This window comes from Neoarius graeffei, chromosome 18 (assembly GCF_027579695.1).
Source record: "Neoarius graeffei isolate fNeoGra1 chromosome 18, fNeoGra1.pri, whole genome shotgun sequence".
Classification (NCBI taxonomy): domain Eukaryota; kingdom Metazoa; phylum Chordata; class Actinopteri; order Siluriformes; family Ariidae; genus Neoarius; species Neoarius graeffei.
The window spans coordinates 37905803-37927735 of NC_083586.1; the positions used below are offsets into that span (position 1 = coordinate 37905803).

The following is a 21933-nucleotide window of genomic DNA, read 5'->3' on the forward strand; positions in this document are numbered from 1 at the left end:
GTCACAGCTTAAACCTTTGGTCTCTAGTTCTTTGTTCTCTTAGAGAGTCATATTTATGAGATTTCATAGAGATTTATTATTATGAGATACTAAGTCATATTGATGAGATTTTATTATTACCTCTATATCATATTTATGAGATATTTCATTATTATGAGATACTCAGTCATATTTATGAGATTTATTATTGAGATACTAAGTAATGTTTATGATATTTCATTATTATGAGATACTAGGTCATATTGATGCGATATTTCATAATTATGAGAGTCATATTGATGATATATTTCATAGAGATACTAAGTCATATTTATGAGATTTTTAATTATGAGATACTATATCATATTTGAGATTTCATTATTATGAGATAGTAAGTCATATTTATGAGATTTATTATCATGAGATACTAAGCCATGTTTATGAGATATTTCATTATAAGATATTAAGTCATATTTATAAGATGAGATACAAAGTCATATTGATGAGATATTTCATAATTATGAGATACTATATCATATATTTCATTATTATGAGATACTAAGTCATATTTGAGATATTTCATTATTATGAGAGAGTCATATTTATGAGATTTCATAGAGATACTAAGTCATATTTATAAGATATTTATTATTATGAGATACTAAGTCATGTTGGCGGCACGGTGGTGTAGTGGTTAGCGCTGTCGCCTCACAGCAAGAAGGTCCGGGTTCGAGCCCCGTGGCTGGCGAGGGCCTTTCTGTGCAGAGTTTGTATGTTGTCTGCATGGGTTTCCTCCAGGTGCTCCGGTTTCCCCCACAGTCCAAAGACATGCAGGTTAGGTTAACTGGTGACTCTAAATTGACTGTGAGTGTGAATGGTTGTCTGTGTCAGCCCTGCGATGACCTGGCGACTTGTCTAGGGTGTACCCCGCCCATAGTCAGCTGGGATAGGCTCCAGCTTGCCTGCGACCCTGTAGAACAGGATAAAGCGGCTAGAGATAATGAGATGAGATGAGAAGTCATGTTGATGAGATTTCGTTATTATGAGAGAGTCATATTTATGAGATTTCATAGAGATACTAAGTCATATTTATAAGATATTTATTATTATGAGATACTAAGTCATATTGATGAGATATTTCATTATTATGAGATACTAAGTCTATATCGTATTTGAGATTTATTATTGAGATACTAAGTCATGTTTATGAGATTTATTATTATGAGATACTATGCCATATTTTTAAGATATTTATTATTATCAGATACTAAGTCATATTGATGAGATATTTCATAATTATGAGTCATATTGATGATATATTTCATAGAGATACTAAGTCATATTTATGAGATTTTTAATTATGATACTATATCATATTTATGAGATTTCATTATTATGAGATAGTAAGTCATATTTATGAGATTTATTATTGAGATACTAAGTCATGTTTATGAGATTTATTATTATGAGATACTAAGTCATGTTGATGAGATTTCATTGAGCGTCATATTGATTATATATTTCATAGAGATACTAAGTCATATTTATGAGATTTTTAATTATGAGATACTATATCATATTTATGAGATTTCATTATTATGAGATAGTAAGTCATATTTATGAGATTTATTATTGAGATACTAAGTCATGTTTGAGATTTATTATTATGAGATACTAAGTCATATTGATGAGTTTTCATTGAGCGTCATATTGATTATATATTTCATAGAGATACTAAGTCATATTTATGAGATTTTTAATTATGAGATACTATATCATATTTATGAGATTTCATTATTATGAGATAGTAAGTCATACTTATGAGATTTATTATTATGAAATACTAAGCCATGTTTATGAGATATTTCACTATTATGAGATACTATGTCATATTTATGAGATTTCATTAATATGAGAGTCATATTTATGAGATTTCATAGAGATACTTAGTCATATTTATGAGATATTTATTATTATTATGAGATAGTCATCCATCCATCCATTATCCATAACCGCTTATCCTGTACAGGGTCGCAGGCAAGCTGGAGTCTATCCCAGCTGACTATGGGCGAGAGGCGGGGTACACCCTGGACAAGTTGCCAGATCATCGCAGGGCTGATACACAGAGACAAACAACCATTCACACTCACATTCACACCTACAGTCAATTTAGAGTCACCAATTGGCCTAACCTGCATGTCTTTGGACTGTGGGGCAAACCGGAGCACCCGGAGGAAACCTACGCAGACACGGGGGGAACATGCAAACTCCACACAGAACGGCCCTCGTCGGCCGCTGCGTTCAAACCCAAGACCTTCTTGCTGTGAAGCAACAGTGCAAACCACTACGCCACTGTGCCACCCTGAGATAGTCATATTTATGAGATATTTCATTATGAGATACTACATTATATTGATGAGATATTTAATTATTATGAGATATAAGGAATAAGAAGAGAAAAATAATTATGAGAAACCTTCTCATTGTTATGGTGGCAGAAATGGGCTTCCATAAACATGTGTAATATATTTTGTATTGTTTTTTTTCTATTCTATTCTATACAAATGAGGCATTACTTACTACTGCATATTATAATCTTACACATTATTGTTTCTAGTTTTACTGTAATACATGTACAGTGGGCGGCAATCCTCATAACAGTTAATCAAAAAATATTGTTCTTGTTATTTGAAAACTATATTTACATGAATCACAGGTGTATATTTTGCATCCTGTAATTATTGGATAAACTGTAATTTAAGGCCAAAACTGACTTTAAAACCCAAGAGCCAGTGTGTAAATGGCCATTTCTGAGGACAGCAACAACAAAACTACATGACCTGTTTCCATGTAGACTACATAATATTGTTCATTAATTATTCATTTGTCTCCAGTAACTTCTTAATTCTGGTCAGGGTGGTGGTGGATCCGGAGCTTATCCCAGGGATCATGAGTATGAGGTGTGAACACAGCCTGACTGGGTCATCAGTCCATCTCAGGGCACCATGCACACTCATTCACATAGTCATTGACAATTAGAGTCCATTCAGCATAGCCAATCCACCTAATGGCATGAGTTTGGATTTTTCTGCCTGCAGAACTGCCACTCACTAGAAGGTTTTTTTTGTTGTATCTGGATACTGTTGTATGTGAAAATCCCAGGAGATCAGCAGTTTCTGAAGTCTTCAAACCAGCACCAACAACCACGCCATGGTTAAAGTCACAGAGATCACAGTTTATAATTTTTTTATAATTTATTTAGCTTTTGCCATAGGAAGATCTATATATATATATATATATATGTGTGTGTGTGTGTGTGTACATACTTCATGGCATGGGAAACCACAACAGCTTGCGCCAATTACAGTGGCCCCATTGTACCGAATCTGTATGTCTTTAAACTGTGGGGGAAACCGGAGCACCTGGAAGAAACCCACACGGGGAGAACATGCAAACTCTACACAGAAAGGCCCCTGTCGGCCGTGAGGTTTGAACCCAGAACCTTCTTGCTGTGAGGCGACAGTGCTAACCACTACACCACCGTGCCGCCCATTCTGATGTTTGATATCAACATTAACTGACACCCTTGACTTGTATCTGTATGAATTTATGCATTACGTTGCTGCCACATGATAACTGGCGGATATTTGATAGATAATTGCATGAAGGCTCTGGTGTATGGGTGTTCAAAATAAAGTGGTCAGTGAGTATACGTATATCAGTCTGGTACAAAAGGAAAATATTCTTATTAGTTATTAGCAAATCTATATTTAAGTTTGACAAAAGTGAGTACTTACCCCTATGTGATAGTGAGTAGGATCTCTGGACCAAAACTTTAGTAACCCTAACTCTCACATAAGTGTTTAGCTGTGTTGAGATCTGGTGAGTGTGAAGACCATAACATACGCCTTACATTTCCAGTTAAAAGTTTGGACACCCCTACTCCTTCATAGGTTTTTCTGTATTTTGACTACTTTCTACCTTGTAGAACAATACTGAAGACATCACATCCTGGAAAGGACCACTCCCATCAGGATCGTAGGATAAACATGATCAGTCAGTCGAACTTTGTATTGATTCACAGTGACTCTTCCCTCTAAGGGGACAAATGAACTCAAACCATTACAGCAAAATAAATAAATGCCCCATATCATAACAGAGTAACAGTTTATCTTCTAAATTTTCAGTTGCCTGTCTGTAATGTTAGCCTGTGATGCATAGTAAAGGGCTAGCCATTTAAAAAAAGGGACCAAAGATTATAGATCTGTGCTGCTGAGATAACAGATGTGTTTAATGTAACAAAAAGGAGCTCTGACATCTGTTTTTATTCACTGTAACACAGAACGTTAGGACAGAAAAAGAAAGAAGGAAGTAAAACAGAAGCTTCTGGTTTTATTTCTAGGTTTACATTTCTTAGTTTCTTGGGCTACATTGAATTTCTTTCTGGTCAGTGTCTAGACTCTGATTAGTACACTGTCAGAAATAGGGGTACGGTAGGAGTCCATTTCTGTCCCCCAAGGTCCAGTCTACACGAATGTACCCTTTAAGGCTCATTATTGGACCTCAAGGTAACTATGTATACCATTTTAGGGCCAAAAAGGTACATATATGTTCCCAAGCAGTATATAAAGGGTACAAATAAGTACCTTAAAGGGTACTGCCCCAGTGATAAGCCGTTGTACCCCGAAAGCTACAGTAATGTACTTGGAGCAACATCTTTATTAGAAGTAGAACTCTATGAAGACTGGACAGTTTGATAACTATCATGGTACAGTATCTGTTTAAAGAATACAATGTAAAATGTAATAAAGACAGATTTTTTAATATGGCAAAACAGTATTTGCATAGTTTAAGCAAAGGTACAGTATATTAGCATAGTATAATTTTAACTGTGTATTTATTATTATTATTATTATTGCATGCTGTTATACAGAAATATGTTCTCAGGTCATGTGATATCTGAGCTGCTTCCAGAAACGGCCATTGGGTTGCACAGTTGGCTTCCACTTCAGCACGCGCTCTTTTTTAATGATGGTCTGGATAGATTCTGGCAGCAGCGAATAATCTGCATTCTCTTCACTCTCCACCAACAGGAGTGGGACGCCGGAGTGAGCAATGTCAGAAAAAAGGACTGAGAGTTGTGAGTCTTCAAGTCTGCTTTGGCCTTGACTTAGTGTAATCAAATTCTCATCTCCATTATTGCCTGGAAGGATCAGCACCACCACCTTGCTCTGGCTCAACACCTCAGTTATGTTGGCAATACTCACTGCAGCCAAAACAACATATACAGACACCATACATTATAACTCATCATTTGAGGAATATTTGCGATTTTACACCACAATATTACTTAAGAATCTAAAAAAAATAACTTTGTGTCATTTTTTTGTTATTTTTCATAGAATTACACATAATTACATCACGTCTTCCATAAAAACAGCCCTGTTCTGGCTTTAATTCAAATCACAGGCTTAGATTATTGCAGTATTTCTATAGTATCGACTTACACAGGAACTTCCATTGTGAAAGCGCCACATAATCTAGGACCGATCAAATAACTTCATATTATAACACAATCTGTCAGATGCGCGAGAGAGGCGGATGTAAGTGCAGAAGTGTTTATTAGAATACAGTGTGATCTATACAAAAAGTGCATGAAACACACACAAAAGCAAACAGTCCAAATCGGTAGGCAAGGTCATAAACATGAAAACAGGCAAAGGGTCGGTCGAGGCGCAAACAGGAAGTCTGAGGCAAAACGAGAACTAGAACCAGGAACAGAAGTCGAGAAACCAGGAAAACCACAAACACGGGAAACAAGGCTCGGTAATGTGCACTGAACGTGGCATAATACTTCGCGTCACATTACTTGAGCTTCTTTTAGGGACGCTCCCACTCAGTGATTTGGCATCCTATAAGGATTGGAACATATTGTGACCAAGCACACACACACACACACACACACACACTAAATAGGAGTTAATTTTTTTTTCAAAATTAATTTTTTATTTATTTTTCAATAATAAACTAATATCATCATAAAATTCTTTATGTAAAAGTATTTTTTTTAAATATTTCTAATTGTTTATTTCTCATTTTTTGAATAATTTCATCATGAAAGTTTGGATATTTGATACAAGCAGGTGTTTGACTTTTTTTTTACACCACAAGTTGTACATTGATTGGAGTTTTTTGTTTTGTTTTTTTAAAGAAATTGTGTATCAGTAAGTAGACATGTTCCCAATCTAAGTCTTGTAATTATCCTTTGTTTCTGTTTTTGTCAGAATATGTGGTATGTGTCATAATATTTGGTTCAACTTGGTAGAAGAATCTACCAGTTTGGGAATTTTCCCATCTATCTTGCCATATTGTAAAAATAACATCTTCGATATGTTTTGTGATATCAGAAGTGGTAAAGGGGTAATTAATGACATAATAGGATTTAATTACTGATCTTTTGGCCAATTTATCATCCATTTCATTTCCTTTAATACCCACATGAGCTGGAATCCAACAAAAAACAACCTCACCACCCGTAAGATAAAGCTGGTACATAAGATATCGGAAATCTAATAATTCTATGTCATTATCTTCCTTTTGAATTTTTTGTAAGACAGACAAGGAATCAGAAAATATCACACTTTGAAAGGGAGGTTTATCAGTAAGAAGTTCCAAAGCCTTTGTAATTGCTAGTAACTCAGCTCTAAAAATAGTACCATTTGAGATTTTATAATCTTTTTGAATTACAACGCCAGATGCACAATCAATCTTTTTTTGAACCATCAGTAAATATATGTAAGTGTTGATTGTATTTGAGTTTAATAATAAATAAAGTTTTTAACAATAAAGTTTTCAAGTTAGCTTTGAAGGAAGAGAGAGTGGAACAGTCACGAAGCGATTGTGGTAATGAGTTCTAAAGTTTAGGAGCAGCAACACTGAATGATCTGCCACCCATAGATGCCAGTTTAAAACGTGGAACAGTCAGAAGTCCACAGACAGAAGATCTGAGAGAGCGGGAGGATCAGTACAAATGAATTAGCTCGCAGAAATAGGAAGGAGTGAAACCATGAAGAACTTTATAGGTTCAAAGCAAGATTTTATATTTAATCCGAGAGATAACTGGCAACCAATGCAGTTGCTGTAAAACAGGAGTGATGTGAGCAGTGCGCTTGGTGAGTGTGAGGACTCTAGCTGCTGAATTTTGGATGTACTGCAGGCAATCGAGCAATGTGGCAGGGAGACCATCTCATCTCATTATCTCTAGCCACTTTATCCTGTTCTACAGGGTCGCAGGCAAGCTGGAGCCTATCCCAGCTGACTACGGGCGAAAGGCAGGGGACACCCTGGACAAGTCGCCAGGTCATCACAGGGCTGACACATAGACACAGACAACCATTCACACTCACACCTACGGTCAATTTAGAGTCACCAGTTAACCTAACCTGCATGTCTTTGGACTGTGGGGGAAACCGGAGCATCCCCACGCGGACATGGGGAGAACATGCAAACTCTGCACAGAAAGGCCCTCGCCGGCCACGGGGCTCGAACCTGGACCTTCTTGCTGTGAGGCGACAGCGCTAACCACTACACCACCGTGCCGCCCAGGGAGACCATAAAAGAGAGAATTGGAGAAGTTCAGAACCTGTCTTTTGGTACCTACTAATAGAACCTCAGTTTTGCTAGCATTAAGTTTAAGGCAGTTCTTATGCAGCCATTGCTTAAGGTCAGTGATGCAAGTCCTTAGCAGCTGGACAGAGGCTATGGAAGGGGTGATAGTGATGTAGATTTGAATGTCATCAGCATAACAATGAAAGTTAAGGCCATGGTTACGAATAATCTGGCCTATAGGAGAAACATAATATAAAAAGAAGGGGACCAAGGACAGAACCCTGAGGCACACCTTGAGTAACAGTGGATAATTTATGAACACCAATAGAGATGAACTGTTGCCTGTTTGCTAGATATGACTGAAACTAGGCTAAAGCTAAGCCAGTAATACCAAAAGAAGATAGTCTGGAAATGAGTCTCTCATGATGTACAGTGTCAAAGGCAGCTGTGAGGTCCAAGAGAACAAGGACATTGAGATGACCAGCATCAGTTGAGAGCAGGAGGTCATTAATATAGATATATATTTGAATGTGTTCTAATGCCGATTGTAACATGTAGCAACTACCATCCTCTTGTTTAGAGATTTTAGGGACTAAATCCAAGTCAGCTTTTGGAGACTGGGATTCCCAGAATGGAAAAGGATCAACCAAAGGATTACAAGCTGGAACCGGAAGACTATTAACCAAATGAACAACTTTAGAAAATATAGGCCGAAAATGAAGATTAAGATCACAATTTTGTTCTTCTAAAAAACATTTTTTTGTTGGATGATCTTCAAAAGATCTATATTGCACTTTGAGTTTGTTTTAATTATCTTCTTAGGTCCAAAGGCATAATAGAACAGTCTATCTCCAAAACAGAGATGGGAGTACATTTAAGAGCACCAGTGCAGATAGTCAGGGAGCATATGTAACCTACTTTGCAAAATTCGCCAAGTCTGGTTTCTCAGTATTAACCCTTTATTTACATCCCAAACAAATTATTTTTACTTGTTGTAATGTCAGCAATCACCATTTTCACCAAAAAAAGGGAAATGCTAAAGATCACGTAAAAACACCCCCCTCCCCCATGTATCTGGATCACTTAAGTCCATTATGACATCTGTGTTTTTTTAAATTACCCATTTACTAACTTTACATGAATAGAAATCATATATTTACATATTAAGTTAAGTTTAAAATGAGGCCTTTAAGCACATAGAGAACATAAAAAAGCCAGAAATATTTTACACTATTGCTACAGAGCTTGAGAATATTTACAGCTTATCTACATTCCAGAGCTCAGCTCACAATCTCTCATTTCAGAAATTTCTGTGATACATTTATTACTAAGCTGCTAGCAGTTTCTGGGTTTTTTTTTTTTATCTCCAAACTACATCAAGAAGTAACACTTTGCCTAAGGATTCAAACACAAAACACGAAGATAAAAGCAGTTATTGGTAACACATATTATGAGCAGAAATAAAGCAGAATGAGCATTTTCTAAGCGCATGCATATTAAGCTACCTTCAAACGTGTCCACATGTTTATGATGCAATGAACTCGTCATCATTTGATATTCCATATTAATGAATAAGTAAAAAACGAATGATACTTCGAATTCGAAATATTATATTTGACATGTGCAGGTTTCAAATTTTGTCTTATAAAATATTTTATTCAAATAAGGACTCACTTATCCCAGCTTTTTATTGAAGAGTTGGTATGTGGACACATTGTTATTAAGCATTAGCATATTAGCACAAAGCACATTTACAGGATAGGTGCAAGGATGAGGAATCTGTTGTGGTTGTGTATGGAGAGTGCATGGACTGATAAGCATCAGACATTTCAGTAACTCTATAACTAACAGGTTCACTAGTTATCTACAATTTGTAAGAAAGAGTTATATTCTTAATTATGGCAGACATCTGAGACAAGCATGCAAACATACAGATAGGCAAAGATCGACACACAACGACGCGACTAACTTGCTGAAATATTTTTGTGACAGAGTTATGGGACCCCAACAGAAAATCAGTCACCTTGTTAAACACTTTTTTTTCATCAATCTTGAAACAAACATACTTTTAGATAAAGAATATATGGAGTAACAAACTCCTAAAAGCAAAACGTTATGTCAGTTGAATAGACTGAGCAGCACACCACATCACCTCTGAGGTTCGAACTGATCCCACTCAGTAGTTTAGGTCCTTTTAGGGTTAAATGGGTATCTAATGTATGAACCATGCTTTTGAGCTGAGTAAAAAGGTTGTGTGCCACAAATAACACCTGTTATGGATATAAAATTGCATATTAATGATGTAATACTTTTATACCAATTTCCTATATGTGGTTTCAGGGCTCTTTTTATGCGCAAAGTTCCCCTGCATAGTTAACTATGAAACAGCAGCCTACACACATTACAACATGTCCAGATTTATGAATTTATATCTGAACTTGTATATTATTACCAAAAACAAGACTTGGCAAATTTTGCAAAGTAGTCTCCAAATATAGACAAATACCCCCTGACTAAGATTCGAAGGCATTGATTTTGAATAACATCTAACTGCCTTTTCCTAGAAATACAGTGGGGCAAAAAAGTATTTAGTCAGCCACCAGTTGTGCAAGTTCTCCCACTTAAAAAGATGAGAGAGGCCTGTAATTTTCATCATAGGTACACTTCAACTATGAGAGACAGAATGGGGGGGAAAGAATCCAGGAAATCACATTGTAGGATTTTTAATGAATTAATTGGTAAATTCCTCGGTAAAATAAGTATTTGGTCACCTACAAACAAGCAAGATTTCTGGCTCTCACAGACCTGTAACTTCTTCTTTAAGAGGCTCCTCTGTCCTCCACTCGTTACCTGTATTAATGGCATCTGTTTGAACTCGTTATCAGTATAAAAGACAACTGTCCACACCCTCAAACAGTCACACTCCAAACTCCACTATGGCCAAGACCAAAGAGCTGTCAAAGGACACCAGAAACAAAATTGTAGACTTGCACCAGGCTGGGAAGACTGAATCTGCAATAGGTAAGCAGCTTGGTGTGAAGAAATCAACTGTGGGAGCAATTATTAGAAAATGGAAGACATACAAGACCACTGATAATCTCCCTCAATCTGGGGCTCCACGCAAGATCTCACCCCGTGGGGTCAAAATGATCACAAGAACGGTGAGCAAAAATCCCAGAACCACACGGGGGGACCTAGTGAATGACCTGCAGAGAGCTGGGACCAAAGTAACAAAGGCTACCATCAGTAACACACTACGCTGCCAGGGACTCAAATCCTGCAGTGCCAGACGTGTCCCCCTGCTTAAGCCAGTACATGTCCAGGCCCGTCTGAAGTTTGCTAGAGAGCATTTGGATGATCCAGAAGAGGATTGGGAGAATGTCATACGGTCAGATGAAACCAAAATAGAACTTTTTGGTAAAAACTCAACTTGTCGTGTTTGGAGGAGAAAGAATGCTGAGTTGCATCCAAAGAACACCATATCTACTGTGAAGCATGGGGAGGGAAACATCATGCTATGGGGCTGTTTTTCTGCAAAGGGACCAGGACGACTGATCCGTGTAAAGGAAAGAATGAATGGGGCCATGTATCGTGAGATTTTGAGTGAAAACCTCCTTCCACCAGCAAGGGCATTGAAGATGAAACGTGGCTGGGTCTTTCAGCATGACAATGATCCCAAACACACCGCCCGGGCAACGAAGGAGTGGCTTCGTAAGAAGCATTTCAAGGTCCTGGAGTGGCCTAGCCAGTCTCCAGATCTCAACCCCATAGAAAATCTTTGGAGGGAGTTGAAAGTCCATGTTGCCCAGCGACAGCCCCAAAACATCACTGCTCTAGAGGAGATCTGCATGGAGGAATGGGCCAAAATACCAGCAACAGTGTGTGAAAACCTTGTGAAGACTTACAGAAAACGTTTGACCTCTGTCATTGCCAACAAAGGGTATATAACAAAGTATTGAGACGAACTTTTGTTATTGACCAAATACTTATTTTCCACCATAATTTGCAAATAAATTCTTTAAAAATCAGACAGACAATGTGATTTTCTGGATTTTTTCTCATTTTGTCTCTCATAGTTGAAGTGTACCTGTGATGAAAATTACAGGCCTCTCTCATCTTTTTAAGTGGGAGAACTTGCACAATTGGTGACTGACTAAATACTTTTTTGCCCCACTGTATATGCAGTATCATAAACTTCACAACCATAATCAAGACATGATAAAATTAAAGCTTTATAGAGAATGATCATGGTTTCTTTGTCAATACCCCACTTGCTGCCACATATAACTTGTGCCATTACCATCAGCGCAGTCCTTAAATAACCCAATGCTTAGTTCATTAATTGAGAATAGGTGCACCTTGTTAATGGTGCGCGTGCTGGAGTTCACTCGGCGAGCGCGCAGCCCGAGACGCGCCTTTTGGTGCACGCGCAACAGTGCGTAGGACTGACACAATCGGACCAAAGGGATCAAAAATTGCCTGTCTGTACTGCTGAGCTGTTCAATATAATGTAAAGGAGCTCTGTCATCATTTTTTATTCACTGTAGCACAACATCATCGAAAAAAGGAAGCAAAACAGAAACTTGTTCTATTGGAATGTAAATCACATGATATTTGGTAAATTGCTAGGTTTACATTTCTTAAATTCTTAGGTTACACTGAATTTTTTAAAAAGAAAAATATATGTTTTAACTAGGTATTTATGTAAGATTTATGGGAGGCATTTCCAGTGCTGATGCTTTGCACTTTCTGGTTTCTCTGTGACATGACAAGTTTTTTTTCTTATTTTTAATTTTTTTGTATATTAACAGAGAGGGAGAAAAGAGAGATAAATGCGTTTATAAATGTGATAAAACCTTCAAATCACATCACTAAGGAAAGAAAGTGCTATACAGTGTCTTGCAAAAGTATTCATCCCCCTTGGTGTTTGTCCTGTTTTGTTGCATTACAAGCTGGAATTAAAATGGATTTTTTGGAGGGTTAGCACCATTTGATTTACACAGCATGTAACACTTTAAAGGTGAAAATTGTTGTTTTACTGTGACACAAACAATAATTAAGATTTAAAAAAAAAAAAACACAAATCCGGAGTGTGCATAGGTATTCACCCCCCTCCCCCCAAAAAAAGTCAATACTTTGTTGAGCCACCTTTTGCTGCAAATCTCTTGGGGTATGTCTGTATTAGCTTAGCACATCTAGCCACTGGGATTTTTGCCCATTCCTCAAGGCAAAACTGCTCCAACTCCTTCGAGTTAGATGGGTTGTGTTGGTGTACAGCAATCTTCAAGTTATGCCACAGAGTCTCAGTTGGATTGAGGTCTGGGCTTTGATTAAGCCATTCCAAGACATTTAAACGTTTCCCTTTAAACCACTCCAGTGTAGCTTTAGCAGTATGTTTAGGGTCATTGTCCTGCTGGAACGTGAACCTTCATCCCAGTCTCAAACCTCTGGCTGACTCAAACATGTTTTCCTCCAGAATTGCCCTGTATTTAGTGCCATCCATCTTTCCTTCAGTCCTGACCAGCTTTCCTGTCCCTGCAGATGAGAAATATCCCCAAAGCATGATGCTGCCACCACCATGCTTCACTGTAGGAATGGTGTTCTCAGGGTGTTGGGTTTGCGCCACACATGGCATTTCCCATGATGGCCAAAAAGATCAATTTTAGTCTCATCTGACCAGAGAATCTTCTTCCATGTGTTTGGGGAGTCTGCCACATGCTGTTGGGCAAACTCCAAACGTGTTTTCTTAAGCAATGGCTTTTTTTTCTGGCCACTCTTCCATAAAGCCCCGCTCTGTGGAATGTACAGCTTAAAGTGGTCCTATGGACAGATACTCCCATCTCTGCTGTGGATCTTTGTAGCTCCTCCAGTGTTATCTTTGGTGTCTTTGTTGCATCTCTGATTAATGCCCTCCTTGCCTGGTCTGTGAGTTTTGGTGGGCGGCCTTCTCTTGTCAGGTTTGTAGTGGTGCCATATTCTTTTCATTTTGCTATCATGGATTTAACGGTGCTCCGTGGGATATTCAAAGTTTGGGATTTTTTTTCACCCCAACCCTGATCCATACTTTTTCACAACTTTGTCTCTGACCTGTTTGGAGTGTTCCTTGGTTTTTATGTTGCTTGCTTAGTAGTGTTGCAGAGTCAGGGTCCTTCCAGAACAGGTTGATTTATACAGACATCATGTGACAGATCATGTGACACTTTGCACACAGGTGGATCTTAATCAACTATTTATGTGACTTATGAAGTGAATTGATTGGACCAGATCTTATTTAGGGGTTTCATATGAAAGGGGGTGAATACTTATGCACACTCCAGATTTATGTTTTTTCACCTTAATTATTGTTTGTGTCACAATAAAACAACAATTTTTTACTTTTAAAGTTGTAGGCATGTTGTGTAAATCAAATGGTGCTAACCCCCCAAAAATCCATTTTAATTCCAGCTTGTAATGCGACAAAACAGGACAAACACCAAGGGGGATGAATACTTTTGCAAGACACTGTAAGTGATTAAATTAATGGCACAGACATGCCACCTATTTTATTTCCCATTTCCTCCCCAGTTTGGTCATTTGCAAATTTCCACCCACCAGCCTGCACTCCTCTTTCATACAACAGCTACCACTCAGGGGAGGGTGAAGGCTAATATTACATATGCTTCCTCCGAGACACACAAGTAAAGCCAGGCAATTGCATCAACTTCTGCTCATGCTGCTTCACAGGGCAACGTAACACCAGGAGCAAAGCGCTATCTACCCCCTTACACATGCATGATCTCACATACACTCACAATTGGCTAATGTTTACAGTGACTGACCATTGAAAGAGACCCACCCAAAAGGCACGGGAAATTTTGCTCCATTGCCTCCCAGCTAGACATGCTTCTTCTTGGAAATGTGCCTATAAAACAGAAAGTAATCTACCTTCTGTGTCTGTGTTACGGCCTTGTATGAACAGTTTGAGGTTATGCTGCTGCTCCAACATCCTAGGTAAGATCCTCAGAGCCAAGTCCTCTGCTGTAGAGGAACCAGGACTTTGGCCATGGAGGTACAACACGCATGCATTGTATAGCATACCCTCTTCAATGGCTGCCAAACAAAATTAGCAAATCTATTAGAGTGAATCTAATAATCAAGCTATCATTGTTTCATAAAACGTTTTCACTCCTAATATATAATTTTAAGCTAGATGATTTAGTAATCTTTGGAAATTCATCACTATGTGATCTGTACTGTACTATACTATAAATAACAAATGTAGTATGAAGACCATGCTGGTTAGTAGAGATGAAGATATACTTACTTTTGTCTTTTCCACAAAGACGACGATAGGCTAGAATTAGGTCTATTTTAAAGAAATTCAATAGGACAGCCCCCACAACAGCTGCGATTATGAGGAGCAGAATGAAAATCAGCCACGTGTGGTTCATATTTTCATCTATTGAAAGAAAAAGCAAAGTGTTATATGATAACAAGGTATACAGGAAGATATATTGGAGGAACACCATGACAGATTCATAGTTAGATAACCACATAAAGATAAAATACTCCTGCATTTTTAAAATGATTTATTCTATTTACATTTATTTATATTCTCATTATAAAATTGCTCCAATTTATGTGTGTATATATATATATATATATATATGTGTGTGTATATATATATAATGTGTGTGTGTATATATAATATCATCTCATCTCATTATCTCGAGCCGCTTTATCCTTCTACAGGGTCGCAGGCAAGCTGGAGCCTATCCCAGCTGACTACGGGCGAAAGGCGGGGTACACCCTGGACAAGTCGCCAGGTCATCACAGGGCTGACACATAGACACAGACAACCATTCACACTCACACCTACGGTCAATTTAGAGTCACCAGTTAACCTAACCTGCATGCCTTTGGACTGTGGGGGAAACCGGAGCACCCGGAGGAAACCCACGCGGACACGGGGAGAACATGCAAACTCCACACAGAAGGGCCCTCGCCGGCCCCGGGGCTCGAACCCAGGACCTTCTTGCTGTGAGGCGACAGCGCTAACCACTACACCACCGTGCCGCCCACGTGTATATATATATATATATATATATATATCCACACCTGTGAGTGTTTAGTCTGTCTATTTTCTTATCTAGAGTGTTTATACTGTTTATATTGTTTATTTCAGTTATTCTATTTTTATTTATTGCATTGCCTGTTTGCACCGTTAGTCAGAGAGGACTGAAATTTCATCTGTGCTGTATGTAGAGCATGTATAGCATATTTGACAATAAAGTTGACTTGACTTGAAAAAATCTTTACCTTGGCTGAGCCACACCTCACCCACGTCCTTTCCACTGGGATTTAAAATGATGCAGTGAAAAGGTACACCAAAGAATTCAGGCAAAACTTTGGGAATGTACAATGTTAAATGGCCATACAGCCAAGAATTCTCTCTTATCTCTCTGTGGAAAGGAAAGCAGATACATACATCCTTGCATTTACAGTCAAGCCGGAAAGTCTGCACACCCTTTCACCTTCTCCATGTTTTATGATGTTACAGACTTATTTTACAAAAGATTAAGTTCATTTTTTGTCACGAAATTCTACACAAAATACCCCATAATGACAAAGTGAAAGCAAGTTTTTAGAAAATATGCAATTTTATTTGACCGACAAAAATAGGTTATTTATGGGTTACATATCTGTACACACCCTTAGCCTAATACTTGGTTGATGCACCTTTGGCAGCAATTACAGCTTCAAGGCGTCTTGTGAAAGAAGCTATGAGCTTGGCACACTTGTTTCTGGACATTTTTAACCATTCCTTTTGGCATATCCTTGCAAGCTCCGTCAGGTTGGATGGGGAGCATCGGTACACAGCCATTTTCAGCTCCTTCCACAGATGCTCAATTGGATTCAGGTCTGGGCTCTGGCTGGGCCACTCAAGGACATTCACAGACTTTCTCCAAAGCTACTCCTTTGTTCTCTTGGCTGTGTGCGTCGGGTTGTTATGTTGGAAGGTAACCTTTCGCCCCAGTCTGAGGTCCAGAGCGCTCTGGAGCAGGTTTTCTTCAAGAATCTCGATGTACTTCACTGCATTCATCTTTCCCTCTATCAGGACTAGTCACCCCGTTTCCACTGCTGAAAAACATCCCCACATCATGATGCTGCCACCACCATGCTTCACTGTAGGGATGGCATTAGCCAGGTGATGAGCGGTGCCTGGTTTCCTCCAGATGTGACGCTTGGTATTCAGGCCAAAAAGTTCAATTTTGGTTTCATCAGACCAGAGAATCTTGTTTCTCATGGTTTGAGAGTCCTCTAGGTGCCTTTTGGCAAACTCCAGGTGGGCTGTCATGTGCCTTTTACTAAGGAGTGGCTTCCATCTGGCCACTCTACCGTAAAGGCCTGATTTGTGGAGTGCTGCCTGGATGGTTGATCTTCTGAAAGGTTCTCCCATCTCCACAAGGATATGCTGGAGCTCTGTCAGAGTGACCCTCGGGTTCCTGCTCACCTCCCTGGCCAAGGTCCGTCTTCCCCGATTGCTCAGTTTGGCCAGGTCTAGGAAGATTCTTGGTGGTTCCAAACTTCTTCCATTTACAAATGATGGTGGCCACTGTACACTTTAGGACCTGTAAAGCTGCAGCAATTTTTCTGTACCCTTCTCCAGATCTATTCCTTGACACAATCCTGTTTCTGAGGTCTGCAGATAATTCCTTTGACCCCATGGCTTGAAGTTTGCTCTGACATGCACTGTCAACTGTGGGACCTTATATAGGCAGGTGTTGGCAATCCCCAATCATGTCCAATCAATTGAATTTACCACAGGTGGACTCCAATTAAGTTGTAGAAACATCTCAAGCAGTATCAGTGGAAACAAAATGCACCTCAGCTCACTTTTGGGTGTCATATTAAAGGGTGTGCACACTTGTGTACGTATGATATTTTACATTTTGATTTTTAATAAATTAGCATAAATATCTAAAAACCTGCTTTCATTTTGCCATTATGGGCTATTTTGTGTAGAATTTTGTGACAAAAATTAACTCAATCTATTGTAGAATAAGTCTGTAACATAATAAAACATGGAGAAGGTGAAAGGGGTGTGCAGACTTTCCAGCTTGACTGTAAATATTTCCAAGTATTACTGAAATATAAAACCAGATTATAGATTATAGAGACAGACATAAATAAACTAATGCACAAAAATTTGCTCCTACATAACGTAATACAATTATGTACACCGATCAGTCATAACATTAAACCCACTGACAGGTGAAGTGAATAACATTGATTGATTATTATATCCACGTTCACTGGATGTGAGCAATCGCATGCTCTGATTGGCTACTCTACTACTAGGCTATCAGCTCATATACCGTGAGTAGAGAAAAACAAAATGGCAGAGTGTTTTGCTGAACCAATCGAGGATGAAATACAAACTCTACTCAACCCCCCCCAATACAAAAAAGCAACAAAATATGGAATAAAAGTATTTGATGGTAAGAAGGTATCTTTTTTATTTTTCAAGAATTATTATTATTATAGAATTTTTCACAAATTGCTCCTGTCATTTTGCCAGTTTGTTTACATTCTAAGTGGAAATGATTTTGTTGGATGTTTTATATATGGTTTTTATTTATCAAATTTGCAAAAAATAAAATAAAATGCTCTGTTTCTCAAAATCCAGTGAATGTGGATAGAATAAAACAGTTATTCCACTTAATCTCGTCGTACATGGCTTGGTGCAATGCACCTCGTCAACTATTGGCTCATGTACGACTCGATTTTGTGGAATACCTGTTAACTATTTCATTACAATGGCACTTGTTAGGGGGGTGGGATATATTTGGCTGCAAGTGAACAGTCAGATCTTGAAGTTGATGTGCTGGAAGCAGGAAAAATGGGCAATGGTGCTATTATTGAAAATAAAACCAACTTTTGGGTGGTAATGCATCATGTTACATGTTTCAAGTTCCCTCGACAACATTATTACACGCAGTTTATTGTCAAGTCATATGCTGTGTCGGTCTAGATGTTGCTTACACGGTCAGGTTCTGCTGAAGGCCTGGGTATAAATCAGTATAAGTGTAATTTATAATCCAGTACACAAAAGTTTCAGACTTTGCTTCCTCTCCAAAACCAATGAACACATTACACTCCAGTTTAATTTCCACACCTGCAAAACATGCAAAATGGATTACATGTTTTTGAAGGGAATGTTATTTATACATTATTCCTTAAAATGACATTCAGTAATAACTTGCCTTGCTTGACATATAGAGTCTCGTTACGAGGTTGTATTACTCGAGGCTCTTTCACAGGCTCTGGGAAACAAACAGAACAACATACAAGCTTAAAATAATTATTTGTGGAATGTATGGTATGATGCAAGTATGACACAATGTCATGGTATTTATTACAATACAACATCTGTTTAAAAATCTGCTGTTGTGATTTCAAAGAGGATGAAATTCAATGCCATATAACCATGAAGCAGTCCTGCAAGTAGTGAATTATGTGGAGTAGTGTTACCTGATTTTCCTGTTGGTGGCCCATGCCATTTGTTTTTCATGGATTCTCTCTCTCTCTCTCTGTTTTAAAGTTTAATTTTACTTGATTCCTGCTACCTTCAGTTGATTTTTAATACAAATGATTTTTAAATCTTGGTGTGCTTTATAATTGTTTATGCATTCATGCAAGTGTTCTAAAATAAAAGAGATTCATATCACATTTAAACATGTAATGAAGGACCTTGTGTAAAGCCAAACTCCTGTCTTGCTGGTTCATGACTTTAAATACGCAAACTTTTGCATATACTGCAGTCGTGTACTTCTGTTTATTTAACAATTATTTGCTGAAGGTGAAGTGAATATCGGCGAATAATAACTGAGACAAAGTCACAGTTATTATTCACCCATATTCATTGAGCCTGAGGCGGATAATTGTTTAGGTATAAATACACAGGTGAGTTTAAATTCTTTTTTTTTAAAATCACATTTGAAAAAAAATTTCAAACTTCAAAAGCAGCATGCAAATGTAATGCGCACAGGCTTGTGTCACTTATCTATGCCGACTCACATAAAATACTTTGTTTTGAAATTGATAAAATAAATCACAATTCCACCTTACCTTTGAATATTTTTAGACCAAACTTTGAAGCATCTTTAGTGCTTTTAGGAACAACGTTTTCTTTCATAATTTCTAATTCTTCCTCACTTACAGTGACAAAGCGACTGGCTGCCATTTTGATGAGTCACTTGAGGTGATTATCGAGAAATAGTCAGAATTTATCAACCAATCAGCACGCGCGATTTCCTATCATATTTATACTCATACACTACCGTTCAAAAGTTTGGGGTCACCCAGACAATTTTGTGTTTTCCATGAAAAGTCACACTTTTATTTACCACCATAAGTTGTAAAATGAATAGAAAATATAGTCAAGACATTTTTCTGGCCATTTTGAGCATTTAATCGACCCCACAAATGTGATGCTCCAGAAACTCAATCTGCTCAAAGGAAGGTCAGTTTTATAGCTTCTCTAAAGAGCTCAACTGTTTTCAGCTGTGCTAACATGATTGTACAAGGGTTTTCTAATCATCCATTAGCCTTCTGAGGCAATGAGCAAACACATTGTACCATTAGAACACTGGAGTGAGAGTTGCTGGAAATGGGCCTCTCTACACCTATGGAGATATTGCACCAAAAACCAGACATTTGCAGCTAGAATAGTCATTTACCACATCAGCAATGTATAGAGTGGATTTCTGATTAGTTTAAAGTGATCTTCATTGAAAAGAACAGTGCTTTTCTTTCAAAAATAAGGACATTTCAAAGTGACCCCAAACTTTTGAATGGTAGTGTATATATTACTAGGAATCAAGCAAATAGGGATTAACATTCATTAATTTCTTCATATAGACATTCACTCACCTTTCTTTAACACTATGAGCTGAAAGGTGCGAGATGCTGTGTAGTTTGTGTCTTCGTATCTAAAGATGACCAGACAGGTGTAGTTGCCTTGGTTGCTCATGGATACGTTCAAAAGACTCAATTCGCTGCCTTGTATGCCTGTTGACTTACAGTCCTGTAAAAAAGGGCATTTAAAGAAAATTAACATACTTTTCTCCTTTCTTTTTTTTTTAAATCTATGTCTTTATACTTATGCTCTTGGACTATATACTGCCTGGCCAAAAAAAAAAAAAAGTCCCACACTAATATTTTGTTGGCTCGCCTTTCTCTTTGATTATGGCACACACTTGCCACGGCATTGTTTCGACAACTTATGCAAAATCACAACATTTATTGCCATCCAGAGATGCATTTTTATTTTTATTTTTTACCAGGATCTTGTCTTGACAGTGGGAGAGTCGAACCACTCTACAAAGTCGTCTCCAGCACATCCCAAAGACTTTCAATGGGGTTAAGGTCAGGATTCTGTGGTGGCCAATTCATATGTGAAAATGATTCCTCATGCTCTGTGAACTGCTGTTACAATATGAGGCTGATGAATCCTGACATTGTCATCCTGGAATATGCCCACACCATCAGTGAAGAAAAAAATCCATTAATGGGGTAACCTGTGCCGAGTTTCCCAAAAGCATCACAGCACAAATTATTAAATGGTAGCGCGAGCAGCACAATGAACTCTCCTAGTTAAGATGCTTTTAGCATTAAGAGGCTTTTGGGAAACCTATCTCTGGTCATTCAGTGCATTCAGGTAGTCAGCTGACATCAGTTTATTGCCACATGATGTTGCTTAGCATCGACCTGACCAACTGAAGCAACCCCAGATCATAACATTGCACTATGCATGATAGGTCTATTGCTTCATGCGCTTCCCTTCTTACCCTCATGCGCTGATCACTGTGGAACAGGATCAATCTGGACTCATCAGACCTTTTTTTCATTGCTCCAGAGTCTAATATTTTTGCTCCCTAGCAAACTGAAGCCTTTTCTTCTGATTAGCCTCACAAACAAGTGCCACACAGCTGTTTAGTCCCAATCCTGTGAGTTCTTGTCACACTGTGCATGTAAAAATGCTCTTATGATGATTTTTATGATGTTTTTTTTCAAGATGTTATCAGTTCACCACTATCCTTCCAGGTTTTAATAATGCGTTGTACAGTTCTTAACCCAATTCCAGTCATTTCAGCAATCTCCTTAGTTGTTTTCTTTGCTTGATGCTGGCTGATAATTTGACCCTTCTGAAACACAGTAACATATTTTCCTTGAGCACAGGAAACATCTTCTGACATGTCTGTTTAAGAAATGAGAAGCTACTCACTGCATCAGTTAGGGTTAAAATAATTGTTGCCAGCTGAAACATATTAATCACTACAGTTATTATCCAATCAAAAGCTC

The 21933-nt window shown here is 38.1% G+C and overlaps 1 protein-coding gene across 3 annotated transcripts in view; it reads right to left on the bottom strand.

Annotated features, from left to right (window-relative positions):
* Positions 1 to 4358: 4358 nt before the first annotated feature.
* LOC132866169 (interleukin-1 receptor-like 2) overlaps positions 4359 to 21933 on the bottom strand; it is a 43910-nt gene continuing 26335 nt past the window's right edge. For all 3 annotated transcript variants that reach the window (XM_060898773.1, XM_060898772.1, XM_060898774.1), the window contains 7 exons: positions 20503 to 20656; positions 18834 to 18893; positions 18613 to 18745; positions 15886 to 16028; positions 14891 to 15025; positions 14512 to 14676; positions 4359 to 5245 (listed from right to left, as the gene is read on the bottom strand). In XM_060898773.1, coding sequence (XP_060754756.1) covers positions 4923 to 5245; positions 14512 to 14676; positions 14891 to 15025; positions 15886 to 16028; positions 18613 to 18745; positions 18834 to 18893; positions 20503 to 20656 — 1113 coding nt within the window. In that variant the 3' untranslated portion in view covers positions 4359 to 4922. The remainder of the gene's footprint in view (positions 5246 to 14511; positions 14677 to 14890; positions 15026 to 15885; positions 16029 to 18612; positions 18746 to 18833; positions 18894 to 20502; positions 20657 to 21933) is intronic.